The 24,518-nt window shown below is 44.2% G+C and overlaps 1 protein-coding gene across 3 annotated transcripts in view; it reads left to right on the top strand.

Annotated features, from left to right (window-relative positions):
* CCDC91 (coiled-coil domain containing 91) overlaps positions 1–24,518 on the top strand; it is a 1,919,235-nt gene that overhangs the window by 301,311 nt on the left and 1,593,406 nt on the right. For 2 of the 3 annotated variants that reach the window (XR_015307530.1, XM_086952800.1), the window contains exon 2: positions 24,028–24,072. Coding sequence is in view for 2 of the 3 variants with exons in the window: in XM_086952800.1 (XP_086808926.1) it covers positions 24,043–24,072 (30 nt within the window). In the remaining variant the exon portion in view is untranslated. Of the gene's footprint in view, positions 1–16,336; positions 16,397–24,027; positions 24,073–24,518 lie in introns of those variants that run through there. The other variant, XM_086952801.1, reaches the window with a different exon arrangement.

The raw sequence follows: 24,518 nt of genomic DNA, 5'->3' as shown, positions 1-24,518 counted from the left end.
CCCCTAGCCGAAAGCGCGTCAGGACCCGTTGTAGGAAGGTCCAGTCCACCTGGTCAAACGCTTTTTCAGCATCAATGGCCAGCAGAGCTGAGTCTGATTGTTGAAAGTGGGCCTTGTCGACCAGGTGGAGTATCCGTTTGGTGTTATCACTGCATTGTCGGTTTGGGACAAAGCCCGACTGGTCGGGTTCCAAAATCCCAGGCATGTATGAAACAAGATGTGTGGCCAGGATGCCTGTAAAGAGTTTCAGGTCCAAATTGAGGAGGGAGATGGGGCGAAACGCCGAGCAGTGTGTGGGCTCTTTGCCAGGTTTGGGCAGCACCACAATTTCGGCTTCTAACATATCCGGAGGGATGGAGCCCGGGCCGCTGAAGGAATTGAAGAGCCGGGTGAGAATAGGGGCCAACAGCTGGCTGAAAGTTTTATAGAAACTGACTGAGAAGCCATCTGGTCCAGGGGACTTGAGGGGGCGGAGGCGAGATATAGCAGCCGTCACCTCGTCTGTACGGATGGGTGCCTCCAGGGAAAGCGCGGTGATCCCCGCAGTCTCTAAGTATGTGTCGATGTCCCTGCCTGAGACCGTGTCGGCGCGGTATAATGAGGCGTAGAAGTTCCTAAACGCCTCTGCGACCTGTGCCTCCCCCTCAATGTCAACGCTGTTCTCATCTTTAAGACCTGATATCTTTGAGCGTTGTGTCTTTGCCTTCAGCGCGCTGGCAAGTAAGCGGCCGGTCCTGTTCCCTCCGACATAGTAAGTGTGGCGAAGGCGGAGAGCAGCAAATTCCGCCCTGTCCGTGTCTAGGCTGGCCAATTGGGCGCTGGCCGCTTTCAATTGCTTCCACAACCATAGCCCCGGTACGGCTATGAAACCTCTCAAGTTCAGAAACCTGGGCAGTGAGGTCCTCTCGTTTCGCCTTACGGGCCTTGGGTTCTGCAGCTGGGATCGCAATGAGTTCGCCTCGGGCCACCTATTTCAGGGCCCCCCACAGGGCCGAGGCCGACGTTTGGGCTTGTCTGTAACGGTTAGGTAGTCAGTGATGCACTTATGAAGTTGCTTGGTAAAATCCGGGCGCTGCAGGAGGGTTTTGCGCAGGGGGGACGCTATATAAGAGGGTCCATCTATGCAACATTCCCAGACGAGATCCCCGCAGACATCAGGGGACGGCTGGCAATGCTTGGGACACCGGAGCTAACCCAGAGGCAGCCTTAGGCCGGACCCCAAGACCATGGCTCAAGAACATGCAGCGGCGATACAAGAAGTCTCCAAAGACACGAAAAATGGGACTTGATGCAGCGCATATGGGGGAACCAACGCGCACTATCTTAGGATAGGGACCGGAGCTGGTGGAGGGCCCCCTTCCATTTGAAAATGAGCCTGAAGGGGTGGCCCCAGGAGTACGGGATTCCATTGTCTCGCAGGAAAGTTGTGGCCACCTAGAACGGCCTTCACTTTTGTAATGTGATCGCCAACAAGTCTTGGAATAACCCCACCGGGTGTCCCTGGAATTGGAGGGGTTGCTTTTGGCGCACCACTTTTCGAAATACGTTCCTTTAAGGGGTAGTGGGGCAGGAAAGTCAAGATGTCTGTGTGCCCTATCTATAAGGATCTCGAAATCCTCAGGCTCACCCAGTATTTCCTGAAACAATCGTTGCAGGTAAGTCATAACACTGTCCCCCTCCGATTTGGGTGGCATGCCCCGGACCCATATGTTATTACGTCTGGAGCGGTTCTCGAGGTCCTCATCGTGTGCCTGAAGGTCTGTCTGTTGTTCATGGAGCCTGATAATCTCCTGTTGTAGGAATTCAACCTCTTCGCTCCTAGCGTGCTCAGTGTCCTCTATCGCCGCTACGCGCTCTCCGAGGCCGTCAACATCGCGACGCAGCTCTCTGTGTTCTCCCGTCATATCCTGCTTGAGGGTTTGGAAGTCCTCTCTGAGGGAGTTGAACAGGGACTCCATGAAAGCTTTTGTGATAGGGGCCTCTCCCCCTTCTCGCTCCTTCTCTTTAGGATGATCCGCCGGTACTGACTTTTCGGGGCTCTTCTCTCCTTTTGGGGCGCCTTTAGCCAGCATTCGGGGATGGTGTGGCCCCCTCTGCGGTTCGCGGTTGACATGATTCACTGCGGGCGTGGTCCCAGCGCGCCCCGCCGCGTCGGCCTCTTCCTCCAGCGGGCCCACTATCGAGAGCGGGCCCGAGCAGGAATCTATGTGCTCAGGGGAGGAGGGCAAGTCGTCCCCAATGCTGGTCACTCGTGTGGGCTGAGTTCTCTCGCCCGCACCGCTATTTTGCCGCTGCGCTGAAGTCACAGCTGTGGTGGGCCCCACCAGGCTCCCCACCGGGAGCTCGATTAGCGCCCCCCGAGCCTTTGGCACTCGCCGGTCTGGTGCTGCCCTCCTCACCTGCGCAGAGGGCCCTGTGTGCTACGGCGCAGCCTGCACCTCCAAAGTGTCCCCAGGCCTACCCCTGACTCTACGCCCGCCAGGATGCTGGAGGGCACCCTCTCCGGCCCCCCTGCAGCACGCTGGAGGACCACGTCTGACAGGCCACGTTGGGTCCTCCCCTGCTTGGTGCAACTCTCTTCCCCTATGCGGGAGCTCCTTGTGCTGCGGCGCGGCCAGTGCTCTTAAGGTGTCCCCGGAATCGGCCACTGACTCTGCACCTGCCTGGGCGTGGAATGGCTCGCTCCCTGGCCTCCCCGCAGTGCGCCGGAGGACCGCGCCTGATAGGCTCCGCTAGGCCTCACGCCGGGGAATCGAGTGAATGGTCCCGAGCTCCAGACCCAGATCAGCCCAGCACTGCACTCCTCACCTCTGTGGGGGACTCTGTGGGCTGCGGCTCGGCCGGCTGCCGCTCTCTCCGGCCCCTGAGGCGCTGGGGGGCCTGTCTGTCGTGTCACGTGTAGGCCCAGACCGAGGCCTTGGGTACTTCTCCTCCCTGCCGGCTCAGTCGCTCCCCGCCGCAGGCCTCCCGCTTCGCCTTCCGCTCTTCCGCGTCTCTTCCCCCATAGTAGCGGGTTGGCGTCCCTTGCGGTGCTGTTCAGCGGCGTGTGTCGGCCTTCTGCAGGGGACCAAGCCGTCCGCGATCACTCGCCGGGCCCGGCCGCCATGTTCTCACTCCCCGGTCCAGGGAAAGCGCTCTCGGTCGCCAACGGGCTCGGGCGATTCACGTTCTTGTGCCCAGCCACACCGAGGCAGCCACTATGTGTCCCTCAAACGCAGTCAGCAATCGAGGCGGTTGGGAGTGAAATGAGTTATAAAAGGGCACTAATGGGGGTTTGGGACGAGGAGCCTCTCGAACAGATGTCTCCTCAGGTCACCATCCTGGCCACGCTCCCCTCCATTGTATTTTAAAACTGAAAACATTTCACATTCCTTTTGCTGAATATTTTGAGGAAATAGAAAAGACCGTCCTGGAATTGAGAAATCTATTTTGATGCAGTGAGAGCACAAGGAACAATACATTATGATAGTGGAACAGGTAGGCAGTGTACTGGTATCAAGGAGCTAGGGGCAAAGTGAGCTGCTGGGATGTAACCGAGAAGTTTGTAGTTACGGTCCATGTAATTGTCAGCCATGGATGACACCACATATGCTGTGGTGGAGCCGAGAGTAGAATCTACCCATGACACAGCAGGGTACGTAGGCAGGAGATATGAGGACAGAAGTTAGAACATGGGGCTCAATGGGAGAAAGGAATGGTGGTGAGCTAAGGGGACTAAGACCCTTCAAGCATCCGTCACTGCAATGGCGGTGTCCGTGTATAATCGAGATACCAACTGCAACATCAGTTCTGGACTGAAAAGCACAATTGACTGTTCTAGGAATTGGTCTAGCGGCGGTTAGAAAATGATGAAGCAGCTACATGCATAAAGGTTTTAATAGACCCCCTTTGCTCTTAAAAGACCATTCACTAACAACTTATTGTAATCGAAGCTCTGCATTGGCATTGCAATAATCTGTAGTGGAATGTAAGAAATGTGTGATCTGTCCACTATCTACGTCCTGACATAATAGTACATATCTTGAAAAATACACCTGTTAGACTTGACTTTTTGCAGGGTTGCCCCCAAACTTTTTGCCTTCTTCCTCCTAATTTTTCTGACCTGTTTTGTTTGGCTTTAGGACTCTGGGCACTTTACCACTTCTAATCAGTGCTAAAGTGCATATGCTCTCTGTGTAAGTTGTATTGGTGATTGATTTATCCATGATTGGCATGTTTCATTTACTGGTAAGTTTGATTTATTGGCAATTCCCTAGTAAAGTACATTGTGCGTGCCCAGGACTTGTAAATCAAATGCCACTAGTAGTCCTCCAGCACTTATTGCGCACCCACATGAGTAGCCCTATAAACATGTCTCAGGCCTGTCATTGCAGTGTGTGTGATGCAGTTTTTAAACTGCCGATTCGACCTGGCAAGTGCGTCCACTTTCCCACACAAAACAAAGGGGAAAGAGGTCTCTCTCCTAATCCACCCTCCTAGATCATTAAACACACACACACATAAGGAAAAAGGAGGACATAAATCTCTAGTATGGGTGTCACACAAAAAAATACAAAGCTTGTTAAAATTGTCCTCAACTACGAGTAGTAGCTCGCTTTGTCATAGGGTGTGATAACAACATCCCTGTGCAGACCAATGCCTAGAATGGAGGAAAGGAATAGGGAAGACAATATATACACATATGTTAAGGGATCTTTTGTGCAGAACTACAACAAAACTATGATTAAAACTAGCTCGAGAGAGTCTTACATACTTTTATTCATGGACCTCCTGGCAAGAATCAAAAGATTAAAGACGGTGTTGAAAAGGGGAGACTATTACTGCTTCATCCCTCCTGTCTGCAGATTGTCAACTTGCCAGGCCTCAAACCTTCCCCTTTCTACATGTACAATACCCCTAAGGTGGGCACAAGGTGGCCCCAAGGGCTGGGTGCGGTATATACGAAAGGTAGGACATGTGCTGGTGTGTCCTGATAGTGAAATACTGCCAATTTCATTTTTCACTTGAGCAAGGGCTCTCTCTCCCATAGATTATCATTGGAGCTGCCTTGTAACATCTTACAGGCATAACATTCAGTTGGGAAAAGATAGGGATTTGGAGTTTGGGATCCCTGAGCTCAGAATTTCAAAATACATCTTTTGGTGAAGGTGGTATTTAAATTGTGTGTTTGAAAATGCCACTTTTAGAAAGTGGGCATTTTCTTGCTTTACTATTGTGTGTCTCTGCCTGCCTGTTTAACCAACGCCTGGTTTAGACTGACAGCTGGTATGTTTGTGCATTCACTCTAGAGAAACAAGAGAATGTCCCGTATTGCAAACAATGCGCTATCCTATATAATCAAAAAATATCATTCTGTTAATTACGGGAGAGGCAAGTGGTATTGATGTTACTGAAGGACAAGGTCATATCTGAAGCTCAACACAATTTTTACACTACGAACAAAGAGGCTATTGTCTTGAGTGTAAAAATCACATGTATATTTTTATTACATATATTTGGGTAGACAGTTTGGTAAAATTAATACATTAAAAACATAAGTGTATTAAAAACATGAATATATACAGATCTCAAAATTTAACAATCAATACACAATTTGTAAAATAAAACCAGAATCAAGAAAACAAATGTCGACACAGCGTTTCGGATTTTTTTCAATACAGACACCTTCTTCAGGACAGATTCTGGATTTAAAAAAACACAAAATTACCAAACAGTGATGGTCACAGTGCTTAATTTGTCATATACAGTTGTAGCATATTACCCTACGCATTTGTCACTCTTTATTGCACATGCCCTCCTTGTATACAATTCTAAACAATTCATTACTGAATGTCCCACTTAATCCAGCTAAATAAAGTTACATCAGAAACCTCTATTGCCTCTCCCTGTATCTATCTGTTAGGGTTACCTTATACTAATTTTCTTACAGATCGGTATTCTATCTAAAGAGTACTCACTACCCATTCCAATACTTTTTAATTTTTTAGAACTGGAACATACCTTGAAATTAAAAACTAATTTATTTGAACTCCGTTGTATACTGGAGTTTCGTACCGCCTCCGGATCCCTGTCTCAATCTATGGATCTGCGGGCATTTAATCAGAATTTAGATAACTGTGGAGCAACAGATAATAAATTATTAGTTTAGTTGTCATATTCTTGTCCTATCTTTGTAAATCCTAATTGATCAACCTTTACCTTAAAAGCAATGTGTACGGAAGGTATACACACTGTCCGGGGGAGCCACCGGTCATTTGGAAATACTTCTAAATTGTATTTCTGAAAATAAAGTAATCAGCATGATCAATTAATCTGTCTGCCCAATGTTTCTTGAATGAGCAGGGTCCTAGGGTTAGACACTCACCAATTATATGGTATGGGAATCGCTGTAACAGTAGATCGTCTTCTTGCTGCGTCTACCGGCTCATAGAACTTGGGGGTTGACCTCCCTTGTTTATAGAGTTAAAATACCACTATGTAAAAATAATGTTTTTTTTGTGTTAGGAGATGCTAGTAATGTTGTGTTATACTGGCAATTTATCTATTTCTCTTTGGCTTGGCTTTTAAGACACAAAAACCTCCATTTATATATTTGTATCCTGCAAGGCAATGGATATTCGTCATTGTGATTATCAATCTTAACCATATACCCATTTACTTCGACTTTAGTGAGAATAAAAATTTAACAGGAGAACTAAATATGTTTTATAAAGCAGAGTGATTTTGAAAAACTTGATCTCTGCTATCTTTCATGGAAGTAAGTACAGGACATCCCTTATTAATAACAGAGTACGAGTCGTCAAGACTAATCATAAATATAAACAGAGGCTTGACGCGGGACCAGAGCGCTACCTCCCAAGGATATGTGGCAGGCAAAAGTAAGAGTAACTGTCTGCGGTCTATATCGTCTCTCACCTTATGAAATTCGCTCGGCCTCCCTGCTCCTCTCCGGACAGAATCACTGGTTCTTCTCTCCGTTGTAAGAAAAGAAGAATACAGGCTATCCAAAATCCACGGCTTAAATACTAGCTCTGTTTTCATTGGACAAGCCTAAGGGACAGTGTCATTGGTTGTCTATCATCCAATGATGAACACTTCTCCATAGTAACGGAAACGCACTTGTGTTCCTAATAGTACCAAGGATATAAGCTTTTTTTACACATATGAATGGTACGTTTATACTGAGTCAAAACCATTTTTAAATGCACCTCCTTCATGCTCTGAATGTGCATTTGGATTGTAGATATCAAGAGGTGTTAATAACGAAATCCCTCGAAATCTTGAGCTAGGGTTACTTTGCGCGTCATTGGCTCTCTTTCAGCCAATCATTACCGCATTACTAACGCAACGGAGACGCACATCCTGGATCCTTTTAATGCTGATTGCCCGGAAAAACTACCGCTATCAGTTATACTAATAAATGTGCAAGATGTAAACGCTCTTTCTATTTCATGCACCCTAAAAGCGAGTACGTTTCGGCGGAGTCCCTTGTATCAATGTCGCTCAATTCAAATTAGTATGGGGTAAATATACTGAGCAGATTGGGGACAACCCAGAGTGGAGGGAATTACTTTCTTTATTCAAATACATGGAACACATGAGTCTGAGCATAGAAAATACAGTGCCAGTCAGCGGGAGTACTGTCCCATTGACATGTGACTGAAGGTGTATACAGCTATACATCATATATTTCCTTGCTATGGGCGTGGCTATGCAGTGGAAGCATAGGGTACTAAAACTACATATTGGTTAAATGTACTCAGGTGACTAAGTACAAAAAGAGCATATATTTCTATTTGAATGGAGATGATCTAAATTAGTATTAAAGATGCGTGAGAAAAAGTAGACACGCACCTTTGAACGGCATCTACATTCCTAGTCTAGAACAAGGTACAACATGATAAAAAATAGACTGTTGCTGTGTCCTTGTTGTATAATGCGTTCCCAATCTTCTCTACTGTTGAGACCACTTCCGACGCTGTTTAGACGGGACATATAAAATTGCTCCAGTTTTTTCTTTTAATGTTCATATTGCCCCCCTCGTGTATTCATCAAGACATTCTCTAAGCAGCACCATTTAAGATCTTCAATACTGTGGTGATATTTTCCAGTGTTCAGTAAGAGGGGCGCCCTTTTTGTTATTTCTAATTGCGGACCTGTGTTCGTTTAGGCAAATTCGTACCTCTCTTGAGGTCTCGCCTATATAACTACGTTTGCAGGGGCATTGTATTAAGTAGATCACATTTTTTGTTCTACAATTCATGAAGCTCTTAATATTTATTACAACATTGTTATTAGTGATACTACTGCCCTTAATGATATTTAAACAGTTAACACACCCTGTACATGGAAAAGTGCCCGTAGGCAGAGGTGCATTATTGATGCATGGTTGTGTCACATTTTTGTTCTCTCTAAATGTGTGCACTAAGCTGTTTCTGATGGTACGGTTCCTTCTGAACGAGAACATAAGATACGAACGAGAACATAGGTTTGGGCAATCTCTTTTTTGATTATTGGTAACTAAATGCCAGTTTCTGTTAACAATGTTTTTTATTTTGTTACTAACTTGATTGTAATTTGTACCAAAAATTATTGGGGGGGTTCATTTGTAGATGTCTCCCTTTTATCAAATACATTCTCTCTGTTGAAATATTTGGCTCGTTTGTAGGCATGGCGAACCATACTTCTAGGATATCCTCTCTCTATAAATTTCTGTTTTAAAACCTGAGAATGCTTATCATAATCTTGTAAAGTGGTACAGTTCCTTTTAAGTCTTAGGAATTGTCCAAACGGAATATTGTTTTTTTGACATGGTGGATGGTTACTATTAAAATGAAGCATGGTATTTCTATCTGTTGGTTTAGTGTAAAGCCGTCTGTGTGCTTGATTACAATGTCTAAAAACTCACATTTCTCACGATCTCTGTGTGACGTAAATTTAAGGTTCTCATCGCCTAGGTTAAGCCATTCGATGAATTCTGTGAGTGTGTCACTTATTCCTGTCCAGATAAAAAAGACATCATCGATGTACCTTGACCATTCGGATACGTTTTCGTAGTAAGGTGCAGATCGATTGAATACATGTTTGTCCTCAAATTGAGAGACATACAGACAGGCCAGGCTGGGAGCACAGGTGGCTCACATGCTGGTCCCCTTGACCTGTCTGTAGATGTCTTTGTTAAACAGAAAAATATTGTTTTTCAGAACCACTGTGATGCAGTCTATAATGAAGGTTTGATGGGCAGTCAGATCTCTTTTCTCAAAACTCAGAAGGTTTTTAATAATTTCCATCGTGATGTCCTGAGGAATATTTGTATAGAGTGCCTCAATTTCTAATGTAACAAGGATTTGTGTATTAGGGTTAAAATTGAGGCACTCTACTTTCTTAATAATGGCAGCGGTGTCCTTGATATATGCGTTCTGTTTAATGACTAAGGGCTGTAGGAACACATCTGCATATTTGCTTAAGGGTTCGGTTAAAGAACCAATGCTGGATACGATTGGTCTCATAGGAGGATTTGACGAGTCCTTATGAATTTTTGGGAGACCATATAGTGCTTTTATATTAGGATCAGAGTTAGTTAGAAAAACAAACACTTCCTCACATATAACCTTATCGTTTTTGGCCTGATTGAGTAGTCTAGTTATCATCTCTTTCAGTTCTGTCCATTCATTTGTGTTAGATTGCCTGTAGTGATCTTTATTATCTAATAAAAGATACATCCTTTTATTGTAATCTAAAGTCTCCATCAGGACTATACTTCCGCCTTTGTCGGCTGGTTTTATTACTCTGTTCTAGGTCTTTTAAGGCAGCTACCAAATCTTTATTGAGATTACAGCTAATCCAATTTTTCTGTTTTAAGAGGTCATCAACATTTTTATCAACTATACGTTCAAAAGCTTCAATGTCTTTATGTACCATATTCAAATTGGGTGTCCATGATGATTTATTCTTAAGGCCTGATTTATTAGGCATAGATTGTCTATCCATGCCTTCTAAGAAAATATTTAGTCTAATTTTACGGGAAAAACTCTGTAGGTCTCTTTCCAATGAATATCTATCAATAGGCGAACATATTGCGAAACCTAAACCTTTTTCGAGTAATTTAGTTTCAACTGGGGATAAAATGCGTTCTGAGAGACTGATTATTGCAGCCTTTTGTGTCTTAGTTAATCCCAAGTGTTCTGACTTCTTGTCCGTGGACGTTGAAGGAATTGGGGTTGGAAGTTGTAATTGCCCCTCCCTCTCCCCCTTCCCCTTGGTTGTCCAAAGTTCTGGTGGCGCTGCTCCAAAAAAGACAGTGCATTGACTTTAGACAGTCACACAAAGGGAGCTGAGGAGTGTCCTGTATGTCCTGATGGACCATTACCAGGCTGATGGGTCTTCCTGAGCTAGAGTGGTGGGTCACTGGCACCTGAGTAGAGCTGTGCCTGCCCTTTCACAGTTCTCTCTCCGCCCTCCTGTAGTGTGTCTGGAGCCAGGTCAGGATCTCGTAAACAACAAACACTTTCCTTTGAAGTATGCCTACTTCAAAGGCCAAATGGGCTATACGTATTATACCTATAACCCCACATCTTTAGAACACTTCTGGACTGAGGACCCTGTCAAGAAGAAGAGCTGGAGAGCTGTCAGGAGGAGTACTGCCCCTTTGCTGTGTATTACTGTGCTGGGTTGGCCAGCAATCGCTGCTTCTGTCTGTGGGCAGTGAAAGAACTGGAATGTGCTTTTTGTATGCTGCTTTTCCAAGGTTCTCCAACGGCTTGAGTGTGCTCGCCTCCTGCTGGAAGTCTCAGGACCATCAAATAATTAATCTTCAGCATCTGTTAGCACCACTGCTAGGAGTTGTGGCTTGCCAAGTGGTGCCAATTCCAGTTCTAGGCCCTGCGAGGTGATTCTGCTGCTTCAAGACTCAAATATTCATGCATTACCTTTCAGTGACGATTTTCTTGCCGCAAGCTTGCTGTGCAGTTGAAAAACCGACATATCACAGCGGTGTGGCTGAAAAGTCGACAGTGTCTGTTCGCAGCCTGAAGAACAGCCGCAGCACGAGTCCAGCGCACTGAGTCTCAGACATCTGAGACCCCAGCTCCTGCTTCGTCTCAGGTCCTGCTATGCGACTGAAGGAATCAACGCATTACCCGACTGTGGGAGTGGAAATCTACGCAGCACCTGTTTCGCTGCCTCATTATTCTGCAACACCTGGATTTTCTCACACATCGCTCCTGTGCACCAAGTTTCCTATACATCGCCCCGCCGAAAGGAGTCGTCTATGGAAATTGAGGCGTTGCTTTATCTTGCTGTAAGGAATTGATGCAACACTTCTCCTCTGTACATCAGAACTGACGCATCCATTCCTCTGGGACACAAGAACCAGCGCTTATCTGTATTTTCTGACTCTTTCTTCCTTTGCTGCTGTTTTTCAGCTTGAATGTTGACGCATCAAAGGTACTTTGTGCTAAAGTCAATGCATCCATAGAGTTCTATGGACAGAGTTGCTTTAAAATGTGATTGGAGTTTTGTCTTTTTGGTCTTGTTTGCTTTAGATAAAGATTGTTTATTTTTTTAAAGTGGTGTGGTGTCCATTTGTAGTGTTTTATCTGTGTAACTGTGTATGTTATGTACAAGTAGTTTACATGTTGCCTCTGAGATAAGCCTGACTGCCCGTGTCAGGCTGCCAAGGGCATACGCAGGGGTTATCTGTTATGTTATGTTATGTTATGTTATGTTATGTTAATGGGTGACTTATATAGCGCACGGCTACTCCAAGGAGTGTCCCGGCGCTTTCTGACCCTTGGGTGTGTAACTCCCTTACCTTGACTAAAAGGAAGGGGACCTACTTGGACTGGGTGCAATCCACTGCCAACTAGAGACCCCAATTTCTAACAACACCTCTCTAGATTCTGCCTAGTGTTCAATTATACCAAATCTGACTCTAATTTCAGAAATTCAGTTCTAAAAACGTACATTGTATACAAAGAATGATGGAGGCAGCAACAACACTTCAGAAACGTTAATACCTTTACGAGATTTGCTAGTAAGACCATATCATATAAAGTAGTACAACTTAATTTCCCACTAACCCATATGCCCTGTCACACCCTGCACAGGTGTCTTCAGTAACAGCTCTAGTACCCGTGCAACTTGACTAAGCAACATGCTGTGTCTGGGACTACCCAAGTGCACCGTTAACAGACTCCAGACTGGGTCCTTAGGAACTAGAGGCAGCTAAATCATGAAATTCCAGCATTTGGAAATCTACATTATTTGCTGGAATCTCTACATTGGTGGCCTTGTGTGAAGGATACAGGGAAGTGGACACAATTGCAAATGCAGTCTAGTCAAAAGATGTTCACGCCACATCACAATACACACCACATCTCTCACCATAACCCACCCAACCTTAAGCTTATCCGAGATTTACCTTGTCAAGGCACCATGAGGAACATTCCAGTGAGACCATTCACTGTGCCGATAGCCACTCTTTGTAATAACCTCCCACCTAAACTAACACACCAGACAGATCACTGGAAGATAAAGCAATGCTCTGTTTCCAAGGTAGGTTATTGCCAGAGTGTTCCATTTGTGAAGTTGCGCTATCAATAAAAAGAGTGCTGGGCTGCATTATAACATGCTACAGCGTGGCTCATGGCCGGTCATTACACAGTAATGCACATTCAGCACTGGTGTTTTTTTTTTTATCTCAGTCAACGTTACATTGACCGACGTGCTCAGCCATGACTAATGTAAAGTGTGGGCAGTGACGTGATCTAGGCTTGGATAGAGAAATTGGTTCTTTGGTAGGAGGCATTCTAAGTGGTTTTAGGAAAGGACATCTCTGAGTGTCCAAGTTACCCAGTTTAGATGAATATCTATTCCAGTTTAAGCTTTGCTTTCTGCGTTTTGTGATGGATGGGAAATATCACACTGTAAGTACCAGAATGTAAAGTAGAAGCAGAACCTAGATGATTTATTTATACCTACAGGGAACAACATAACATGTCTGCCAGTTATCACCCATGGGGAAAGCCTTACAACAACTACCTAGTCTACCACAGTCCGGATGTTCAGCAAATCCTTGTGACACAGAACCTTATAAATTGCTTGTTCATACCTTTCAGCACACCCTGCCATTCTGGTACTATGATCCCTTTAAAATTCTTTATACTTTGCTTCCGGCCTTCAGCATCTCCTTCTACTCCAGTATTGAGAAAAGCCGGCTCCAATAACTATCCTCCGAAGACACTCTCACCTCACTCATAACCTTCACTTTTGTCCTGACTTGGCATCTTTCATGATGTTTCTCTACAGAGACTCACATAGATATTTGCACCTGTACCTCACTTCTGAGATCCTGTGGCAAGTCATGCAACTCTTTCAATGCAGGTTTACATTTATCTTCAACACATTATGAGAAGGAGACAACATTTTCGACTTCTAATTTTACTTCTCCTGGCTTTTCCTCTTATGAGAATGGCTCGGGCTACTTTAAATTTGCTTTCTTCTTCTGTTACCAACTTTGACTTTTAGAGGCATTCTAGAAATAAATGCACGCTATTTGGCGCCACCCTAGTCAAATCAGTTAATATTGGCTGGTTGTAAAATAACACAGCTTTTTTCTGCAATACCAAAATATATGTGTGTGCTTGTTTCTGTTTGTGTGGGTGGTGGTGTGTCAGTATGTGCCTGGAGTGTTAGAATGCCAGGGCATATGATGGTATTACCCATATATGATGGACATCCCTGACATACCCACCAGATGCCTTGCTTGGCATCAGGTGGGTAGCTCTAACATGGTGACCCCGCCTAGAAATCTGATGGACATCCCTGGAATAATGTGGTAATCCCTGGTATAGGAAGACAATACCTGATATGTGGTGGCCATCCCTGGGAGCGTTAGCTGTCCTTGGAATATGGTGGATAATACCTTTATCATGGGGTGGGGATGCATGTAACCTTTAAGCCAGTAATATGAAGCTGTGGTTGAACCCTGGCAAATGATGGAACAAAACGAAAATATGAGGCAGTACCTGTTGGCATGTGGCAGTAGCAGATGAGGGTTTCTTCACAAAATTGGTCAGCTGACATTTGGGGATACAGTTGTGTATTTATTCAAATTTAGAAACTGATATTTGAGGGTAAAATTATTGCATTTTCAAAAATTGTTGAGCTAATCTTTGAAAACAATATTTTCTTTCACAAAAATAAAAATAAGATTTTTGGGGGAAATGTAGTTCATTTTAATAGAAAAACAAGATTTTGTTTGAGGGCAGAAGTGAATTGTTGTCAAAAATGACATGCTGCTGTTTGGAGACCAACAAAGTACACTTATTGCTGATGTTATAATGTTATGCGTCAGTTGCGTGTGGTTGATGTATAATATTGTGGCTTTATCAATGCATACACTTGGTTCTTGAGGTCTTCCCCTTTAAGCTCATCATAAGTAATGCATCTTCTATGCGCAGCCTAATAGTGTTTGTATATAAGTGACAATCCGCTTGAAAGGGGCAGACTACAGAAATGAATCAAAGTGGACGGTACAGCTGATGAAAAATCCTACAAGAACTTTGTAACTTATAGAAAAAAGTAGAACATTTAAAAGACCCCCTGAAAACCCCCCCCAAAAAAACAATTCTAGGGGGAGTTGGCCGGCCCTTATTTCACTAATTTGAAAAAGCCAATGATCTATCCAGTTTCCTCTGTCTCGATGATGACCTGTTGAGTTGCACGTCAGGTTAGAAACGTCAACTATCTCACAAGTGGAAGAATTAGACACTTTTGATCACTGTATGCGGACTGAGACTTTTGCACCTTGCTCATTTCCTGCACTTACCTATACTTGTGAACTACACAACAAATTGTTGTATCTTCTGATTGGATCTGAGATCTCTCAAGGTTAATTAATTGTTAGTTGCATAGTGCGCTTACAAGACAGACCATTTTTAGGTTTACATCTTTTCATTGGTTTTAATAGTGAAGAAGACAGTACAAAAAATATCTCCCCTACATCCACCAGCTTGTGAGGAGCTGTAATTAGAGGAAGAGAGGAGATAGAAAAGGATAGGCAAAGAGTAAGGGATACTTGGGGTAAGGGTAGAACAGATAATCTATCTAGTTGTGATGATGGACTTCAAGGGATGGACAATTGTACCACCCACACATAGACTAAAAATGGGTGTAGTATCAGTGCCAGAGGGCCAGGAGTCTACCAGGGGCTTCCGCTTGCATCTGAACAACCCTTCAGAGGAAGTGGAAGGCCAAGAGGATCGCTACACCTGCACTTTTTCTAGTGCAGAAGGAGAAATACTGGAGATTGAACCATCGGGATTACAGGCATCTCCAATCCGCCTTAAATTGGTGTGTTTCCTGGAGTAAACAGATATCACACCTGAACTCCTGTAACATAGACAGGAATGCCAAGCGTTTCGCTGGCGCATTGAGCGCTCAAATGTTGTAGCTAAGTATGCAAACCATCGTTAACATTGTGGAAAAGTGCTGTTGAAAGGTCCAGATATGGTGGAGCTGCAGTGAATCCATGTCGCAGTCTGTGAAGCGTGGATGCATGAAGGCTATAGTGTGTACTGAACGTGAGTTGGGTAGGACAGGTAAGGATATTAGGTAAAATAACATAGAAAACAATATTAAACAGCAAAAAGAGTTGTCTCTCTCAGATATCCCACCAAACAATTTGGTTGGGGTCCATGTCGCAGCAGCCAGTATCGGTCATACATCAGTCTTCGAGGCAAAGTGTGGCTCACTGGTTAGAGCAGGCAGACCCTGAAGCAGAGGTCAGACCCGGGACCAGGGTTCAATTCCCGACGTGGCAGGGTCTTGAGCTCAAATGTCCATGGACTCGATAATTCTCGCTTCGGTGCCTGACCTAATCATGGGTTCACACTCTGCAACTCTGGGCATTAAGCTTGCTTAATCTCCACAACGGCCCCCCCGCGGCAGGATGCCTGGCTTTCACCTTGGGGATTCCCTGTAGGGGCTATCACACAGGGAAAAGACAGGACGGGTTCCCAAGGCAAGCGCGGAGATACCCCTTCGGGGGTTGATTCAGGCGCTATATAAGAAACATAATAATAATAATAATAATAAAGAGCCCCGCTGCCAGCACAGAACAAACCAGCTTGATGGAGCAGTGTCCTGCATATGTAATAAGACTACTACAGGAGAGCGTTCAATTTTGTGGGTGCCAGAAGAGCGGGCTGGTGATAGATGTGCTGTAAAAAAGTCCACAGTAAATCAGTTTCAGGGTCAAGGGCATTCTCCCATTGTTTAAGATGACAGACAAGGGCTAATCTCTCTTGACGGTTTTCCACCTTTGTAGGTTGGCAGATCTTTGATCACGCAGAGCATCTTGAGCCCGTTGAGAAGTGCGAGGAACTTTGCGGAGGTGAGCCAGATGTCTTGGTCTCTTGCTGTTTGTCCATGGCTAGCACTTCCTTTGCTTCCTTCAATGCACCTACACTTTACATCTCGTTGTTCCACACAAAGGTGAGACAGAATTGGTGCCCCTATCTGTAGCGGATTCCTTCTATAAACATTCTGTGATGGGCCTCAGCAGATGATGACATTGTAGGGTATTGAGAGAAAGGTCATGGTACCATATCTTATTACCCTCAAAGTCTATGACGTTACGGTCTCATACAGCTGTCATAATACTCTTTCTGTTTGTAGTAGTGTAGGCATGTTAAGCGGTCTTGGAGCATGCAAGGAGATTCAGAAGGACAACCCACTATGTGCGTTCTGTCCAATACGATGTGTGCCGGTCTGAGTCTGGTGCGACGCAGTGGAAGAGCCTACGGACGTAATCTTCTAAGCCACATGCTGCACCCTGAAGCGGAACATTTTTGATTCATATATTCACCCTCTGGGTCATGTTTCCAAGGTCCTCTACCTGGTAGCGCGGCACTGTGTTCTTGTCCTGCAGCTACAGCAATTTGCGGCGTTGGGCCTCCAGCTCTTCTCCGTGTGAGTCACTTGTTTGTTCCATGCCGCTAACCCTTCCCCCCCAACTCAATCACTTCTCTTGGGAGACCCTTGGTGTCTGCCGCCATTTCTTGTTTGAGGGTCACGATATCTGCCCATAGGATGCCAAAGAGAGTCTCCAGGAATGCATGAGTGATCGGTTCATCTCCACCTGCTGCCGTGGACCCGGTGCAATCTGCCACAGACAAGGCTGGGGGGTTTGGGGGGAGAGGAGAGTGGGGGGGTTTCTCCATGCTGATCTGGGTTTTTGCCCACTGGCTTGGTGAAAAGAAATACCAAGAAAGAGGCATCTTTCTTGGTATTTCATGGACTTACCATGATGATACCAACACCGAGCGGGTGGTAGCCCAATACCTTAGGTTGTGGGCAGCTTAACCTGACAGGCTCACCCAACAGCAGCTCATCAATTAATAGTGCTCACAAATGGGCCTACCCCAATTGGAGGGCGTTCCAGCTGGCAAGGTGAGGCTATATGGAGCCTAGGGCTCTGATGCCCAGCCTGCCGAGTGGAGGAAGGCCTTGCAGTACCAGGACCCATCGACCCAGTCAGCAAAAGTGTTCTAATGACCAAACAACAGCCAAAGTCTCCCTCTCAATAACTGAGTACTTCTCCTCTGTAGGAGTGAGAGACCTGGATGCAAAGGCAATCACAAGTTCTTGGGTCATATAAGTAAATTTAGTTGCATGGGTATTAACAAAGGTATGAGCAAAAGGATCAAATCCTTGCAAAGTAGGTGCACTACAATTTGCTTTCTTAATAGAAAGAAACACTTGCTGACATTCTTCAGATCAGGAGAAAACAACCTTGTTCTTGAGCAAATTCCTCATGAAATGGGTTTTTTTCAGAAAGGTTATTCAAAAATTTTGAATAAAATTCAGCTAATGCCAAGAATTATCTCAAATCATCCTTGGATTTAGGAGCAGGAGCATCAATGATGGCTCTAATCAATTTTGTCTTAGGTTTGATCCCATGCTCGCTGATCTCATGGCCTAAATTGATTACATTTTTTCTGATAATTTACACTTAGAAATTTCAGAAGTAAGACCATTGCATTTTAAAACACTTAAAACCTTCCTCAGTCTAGCATCATGCTGATGGGAGTCACAACCCATTATGAGAATGTCATCTTGGAAAAATGTAATCCCTGGCATATCACCAAATAACTGTGACTTAAGTCTTTGAAAAACAGCAGAAGCTAGCACAAAAGGCACACAGCCAATTCCCTACTAGAATGGTGCAAGAAAATTTGATGATTTGCTGAAGATAGATCAATCGTAGAGAAACATTTGGCACAACGAGTAAGAGATAACATTTCAACTATCCTGGGTAATGAATATTGATCCAGAATTAAAATCTCATTGAGACTCCTCAGATCGACACATAAACAGATTTTTCCATTGCCACGTCTAGTTATGACCAATGGAGAAATCCATTCTGAGGCCTCAACAGGTTCGATAATACCACTGTCTTGTAATTTGGTCAATTCTTTTTTAACTTCATCTTTAACAATCATGGGAACATTTCATCCTTTATGAATCTTAGGAATAGCATTACTCTTCACCCTAATGCTCTGAAAAAATCCCTTGAGTTTGCCAATATTACCCCTAAACACATTAGGAAATGCCTTTTGAACCCAATTTTTCGTGCTTTCACCTTCACAAGCAACCAGAACCTGTTCGGGGCTGTTAGGATCAAGAATAATATGTAGAGCTCTTTGATTCCAACCCAAAAAAGATAGAGCCTCAGTTGCTACATAGTGTACAAACGGCTGTACGATTTTTAAAATCAAAAACTAAAGAACGGTAACCTAACATATCAATTTTGTCACCTGTGAAACTCTCAAGAAGAACATCAGTAGGTTCTAGGTGTGAACCAATGGCATCTACAAATTTAGTATCCCAAATATTTTTTGCAATAACAGTAAAAGGAGGACCAGAATCCGCTGCCACCTGCAAAGAAATACCCCCAAATTTTACTATGCACAAAGGTGTACTTTCTGCCCGTACTATTGATATTGAGAACGATATTACACTTCTTGTTCTCCGTAAAAATCTGCTCAGAATTGTGAGATTCAGAATCATAGTCTGAAGAGTTAGTCTGCTTCTGTGAGACAAGTTTCCTTCGATTTTTGTCTAGATCTCTTTCTGACCTAAAATCCCACATTCCAAATATTTTGTTGATATAGCAGGACATTTATCTGAAATTGCATTATGTGCTTTGCTATCACAGTGATAATACGCAAAAGTTTGAAGAGTCGTATTGATTAATTTTTGGTTTATAAAATTTTCTAGAATTAAACGTTTTGTTAAAAATATTCTTGGTCTTCCCAGTAAACTCTTTTCCTTTTTTGTGCTCTGAAATTTTGTTGACAGTAAAAGGTTCATCGTGTTTTGATAAGGCCTTGGAACTCCTATCAGACAGTTCTGCTTTTTGACTAAGGCAATACAATCCTATAAACTGGATTCACCTTCTATCCACAACCTAGCTTGGATACCATTATTTTTAGTGCATATGACTACTTGATTGTGAATCAGTTCCTACTGCAAAGCACCAAACTTGCAAGATGCAGCTCAAGTTTTTAATGAAGAAACATACTCTTCAACGGATTCATGTTGTTGTTGTTTCCTTTTAAAGAAAGCACATCTGGTTACGCCTATGCATACAGTAGGAGAATAATGCTTAGAAAGATCCAAAATAGCTGCTTAAAAAATGTCAATGTCCCCAGGTCTATCAGGTTTCTGCATTTGATTATAGACTCTCAAACCTTCTGGACCTAAGCAATGTAAAATAATTATTTTCTTTCAGGAGTCAGCATTCCAGTATCTTCTTCTAAAGTAGCTATATAATTTAAAAAATATTCCTTCCATTTAATAATGGGATCACCAGGTGCTGTTAGAAATTCCTTAGAAGTACTTAAATTAATATTGATTTTCCTAATAGCACCACTCAAAGTAGTTGCTCTGTCACTACATTCATGACAAAGAATGCCATAAACATATTTTACAATTGTAAATCACTTACATTTACCAAGAACCAAGAAGCAGAAAATAGATTGCAGTAAAAGTAAGTAATTCGCCTACGTTTTGCAGTAGAGAAGCTCACAGTACAGAGTTGAGCTTGTGAATCGGATCGGAAGATAAGAAATTTGAAAAGATGGTGGCATGCACGCCACCTAGAGGTTCCGTTGCGTGACCCAATGATGTCACGATTCTTCCCAAGGTGCTTTGCGATGAATAGACAGCTCGTGAATGCTTGGAAGCTGCAACAAAGCAACTAGGAACGAGAAGGATTGTTGAAACCGGTAAGGTTGTAATGGTTTAAAATGTAAAACAACCGTTGGTCAGGAGTGTGAGCGCGAGGACCCAAAGGTTGTAAGTTCTCACAACCAATCCAACCCCCCCCCAATTTATTTTTTTTAACTCTCATTAATTCGCATCCACAAAACTCACCATTGAGGTGAATTCAATTTCCAGCACGGCTGTCTTCAGCTGCAGAAATTAACTGGCTCTTCATGAATAAAGATCTCCACAAAGTTAAGGCGACGGCGAGTTAGTAAAAGCAGTGTAGTAACACCTTAAATTGAAGAATATAGATGCCTCTAACTTGACTTGAAATTTAAGTCATTCAAAGGGAGAAAAGATTAGAGGTAGCTTGTAGAGTACTTGCTAGGAGAGTCTTGAAGAAAGAAATCTGTATCCCAAATCGTCGCCAAATAAATAATTCTTCAAGAGTTTGCTGGTGACGCTTCTTTATTAATGTCGTACGGAGACATGTACAATATGAAGAGTGGTGCTGCCAAGAATGAATGCAGCATTACACAACATTAATGTTTAGAGAAGGTGGCCAACTGGATGAGTCTTTCCTGTCTAAAATTGAACAGGGATAAAACCAATCTCACGCTCTTAGGAAACCCCCTCCCCCCGTTCAATACAAATTCACTGTGGCCTATTTGCCTCAGCCAGCTCCAGTTCCAAAAAACGAAATTAAAAGCCTGGGCATCTGGCTGGATAACTCCCTCAACTTTAACCACCAACCAGCTAACTCTCAGCCACCTGCTATGGTTTACTCAGATTACTACGGAAAATCCTTCCCCTGCTCCCATTTCAGGCAGGACAAATTATGGCCAAAGGTCTCATTCTATCATGCCTGGACTATGGGAAAGCCCTCTATCTAGGGACCCCTCAATCCACCACTCGCAGACTCCAGATTATCCAAAATTGTGAGCCAGCACACTCCTTCAGATTCCCCGCCGACACTCAATTAATCCAGGATTAAAGAGCCTGCACTGGCTCCCGGTCAGGGAAAGAATATATTTTAAGGCCCTGTGCATGCTCATTGGGCCTTCTGTAAGACTGGCCCAGCCATTATCCAATCACTGATCACTCCCTACCAACCCAATAGACATCTTTGATCAGTATCGTCCTTCCTCGCCCTAGTCCCGAAGATCAAAAGAGCTAGGTGTGGTGGCCGCTCTTTTGCCTATAACTTAGCTAAATTATGGAACTCTCTCCCTCTCCATATATGGGCAGAGCCCAACCTGCCACCCTTCCGTAAACTTTTTAAAACTCTGCTCTTTAACAAACCTGTATAGACCCTAACAGCCTCACTGCCCGCAGTTTGTCTGCAGCGCTAGGACGCCTCAGGGTAGCTACAGCGCTCTACAAATGGTCTTTTTATTTCATTCATTTCAATACAAATACAGAGTACCTGGAATGTAGAGTGTTTGTAGTACTCCAGCCATATCACATCCCATTAAGACCAATAAAAACATACACTATGAAACAGGTAAAAGAAAACAACTTACCAAACTACCCATATACAACACCCCGCTTGCTGTGCACCCAGTCAGCCATGTGCACCACGTGTGTGCACTTCGGGCGCTTTCACTGGTGGCACTGGGGAGCCACATGGAGATAATCCGATTATGGGAGTGTGGATTGCCCAGTACTCGGCAGTGTAAATCTGGACTGCATGCCATCACCTCCGGGTTGCTGCCATTTTAGGTGCAGGTGGGCCGAGGCATGGAGCAGAAAAGCCACAAAATCAGCGCAGGGAGTTGTGCCGTTGTCAGAAAGGCAACCGCAGGCCTGCCCCTCTCCTGAGGCGGTGCAGATGCTGTGTGTCGGTCGGGATACTCATGTGCCAGGAGTAGCAGGTCAGCTGTGTTGTTTGTATGGTGAATCACTAGGACGTTCTGTTCATTATGTTGTAACTTACCCAGGGTCCGCACCGGACTGCATGGTCATTCACCGGCGTAGCTAGGGGGTTGCGGTGGGGCCGGACCGCCCCAGGCGGCACAATTCAAGGGGTGGCGGCTGGCGGCACTGATGGCCCCTTGCGTTGGCCTTTATAATTTATTTAGGGACACTCACAGTAGTGTCAGTGTCCCCAAATAAATTATAAAGGGTGCCACATGTTTTGAAGAGCAAGCACACAGTCGCAACTGCTGTGCGCGCCGCGCCCCCAGTGTTGTACACTGCGTGAGCTGTAAGGTCAGGAGCTACTGGCAGCCTCAACTCACTCTTGAAATCATTCCCCCGCTGCGTGCCTCTGACGATAGCCTATCGTCATGATCCAATGACTAGAATGCCAGGCCCTGTCAGGTTGTGCTACTTTGCAGCCACGCAGGGGAGGTCACATCCTGCTGCTGGAGCAGGCCGGGAGGTGAGGAAGGTGCGCGCCTCCATGCTGGCAGTTTTGCTGGTGGTGTCTCAAATTAAAAAATAATGGCGCTGGCGTTCATAACTTTGCTGCAGGCACCTCGCACCGACCCGAGCTGTCACCGTGCCTTTAGTTCAGCTGTTAATTATTCCAGCCACCTTCACTATTTCTAAATAATTAGGGCCTCATTCAGACTTGCCAAGCTACTGAAGTGTTGAGTACCTGTCAACGCTCACCTTTCAACCTCGTGCCCAACTTGGAGTTCACCTCTCAAACGACGTGAGTACTTTTATTGATATTTTTCAGTGTTCCCTAATCTACTGTGGCACGCGGTCGCGGTGGAGATTTGTATTTGTATTTGGAAAGGGTACCATCACTCACAATGGTATCCTGGTAATTCACTTGGCTTTTTCACGAGATCCCCAAAGTGAAGGAGGTTTCAGGCGGGGCCTTATTTAGTTGACACTATTCAGCTAGTTTTCCAAACACTCTGGGACTTTTCTCCCAGGGCATCTTTTCTTTTGCAGTTTTATACGGCACGAAGGCGACCAATGGTATTGGAGGCCTTTACGTGCACCACAGTTACATTAGAAGGACACATTCATTTGTTGTTTGTCACGTGGAAATTAACTGTTTTCCTCCTTTTTTCCTTCTTGCTGGCTTTCATTCTTTCTTGCTTTTGTTCTTGCTTACTTTTTTTCTTACTTTCTGTCTTGCTATCTTCCTTTTTTCTTTCTTGGCTTCTTCCTTTCCTTTCTTTTTTATTTTCTCCTTTTTGATTCCTTTTTTGAACCATCGTTTCTTTCCTTTTTGCTTTCTTTTTCCCTTTTTTCCTTCCTTCCTTTTTTCCTTCCTTCCTTTTTCTTGCCTTTGTTATTTATTTGTTTCCATCTTTCTTTCTTTCCTATCTCCTTCCTTTAGTCTTTTCTTCTTTCCTTCCTTCCTTCTGTGCCAGTCACCGGTGTATTCAACTGTGTAGCCTTGGACCGTGTCATGTATGTGCTTGTAACTTGCATGATCGAGGTAACTATTAGCGGCAAAACTATGTTACTCTCAGACCTCTTTCAAGTGCTCGCTGTCTTTTTTCCAAGCCACGCCCCCCCCCCCCCCAAAAAAAGGGCAGCAGTCTGAGGGATAGCCCCGGGCGCCGCAAGCTCTAGCTACGCTCCTTGTTCGTTATTCATAAAACTGTGGACACAATGGTGTGGCTTGCTAGTTTTGTTTGGGTTATAAAATGCCAATACATAGCTACACACTGACGATAATTAGTAATCCATATTCTGTGTCTATTGTCTCTGACTGTGCTTGTAATTGATGGCTGAAGAGGCAACTTTGTATTTTAACAATGCACTATGTTCCACTCTGTCTTCCAGGAGATTGTTAGAGCAATGGACGATGATGAATTTGGCGGTTTCGAGGTAAGTGCTTTTAAAAAAATAAATGATTAGCTTAACAGTTGAAATGTTACAATATGATAGGCATATAAATGGGACAGGAATTGTTTACTCCATAGTGCATGATAGTTGCAAGACAGTGAGGTGGAAATAGTTATACTAAAATGTTCACAAGTTCTAAAACAGAAACGCATAAAAATCCGCAGAAACATGAGAGGGTGATAATAAGTGAAAAAAAAATTATATTACCTACTGGCGGTCGCCAGTAGGTATATATAGTTAGGATTTTTTCTCTATGGGATTTTTGAAAATTCTATGTCTAATAACTTTGGCGTTTGTGGACGGAATTGGCTGAAATTTTCAGGAAAATGGAACATTTTGTTTCTGAGCAGCCCCTGACAATTTGGGGGGGTTTCATCAAGGGGGGGCCGAGAAAAAAGGGGGGTCCCAAAACGCGTTTTTCCCATGTT

The sequence above is a fragment of the Lissotriton vulgaris genome, chromosome 1_2, assembly GCF_964263255.1.
Source record: "Lissotriton vulgaris chromosome 1_2, aLisVul1.2, whole genome shotgun sequence".
Classification (NCBI taxonomy): domain Eukaryota; kingdom Metazoa; phylum Chordata; class Amphibia; order Caudata; family Salamandridae; genus Lissotriton; species Lissotriton vulgaris.
The sequence above is the reverse complement of the archived record's forward strand: the minus strand, read 5'-3'. Positions and strand labels throughout refer to the sequence as shown.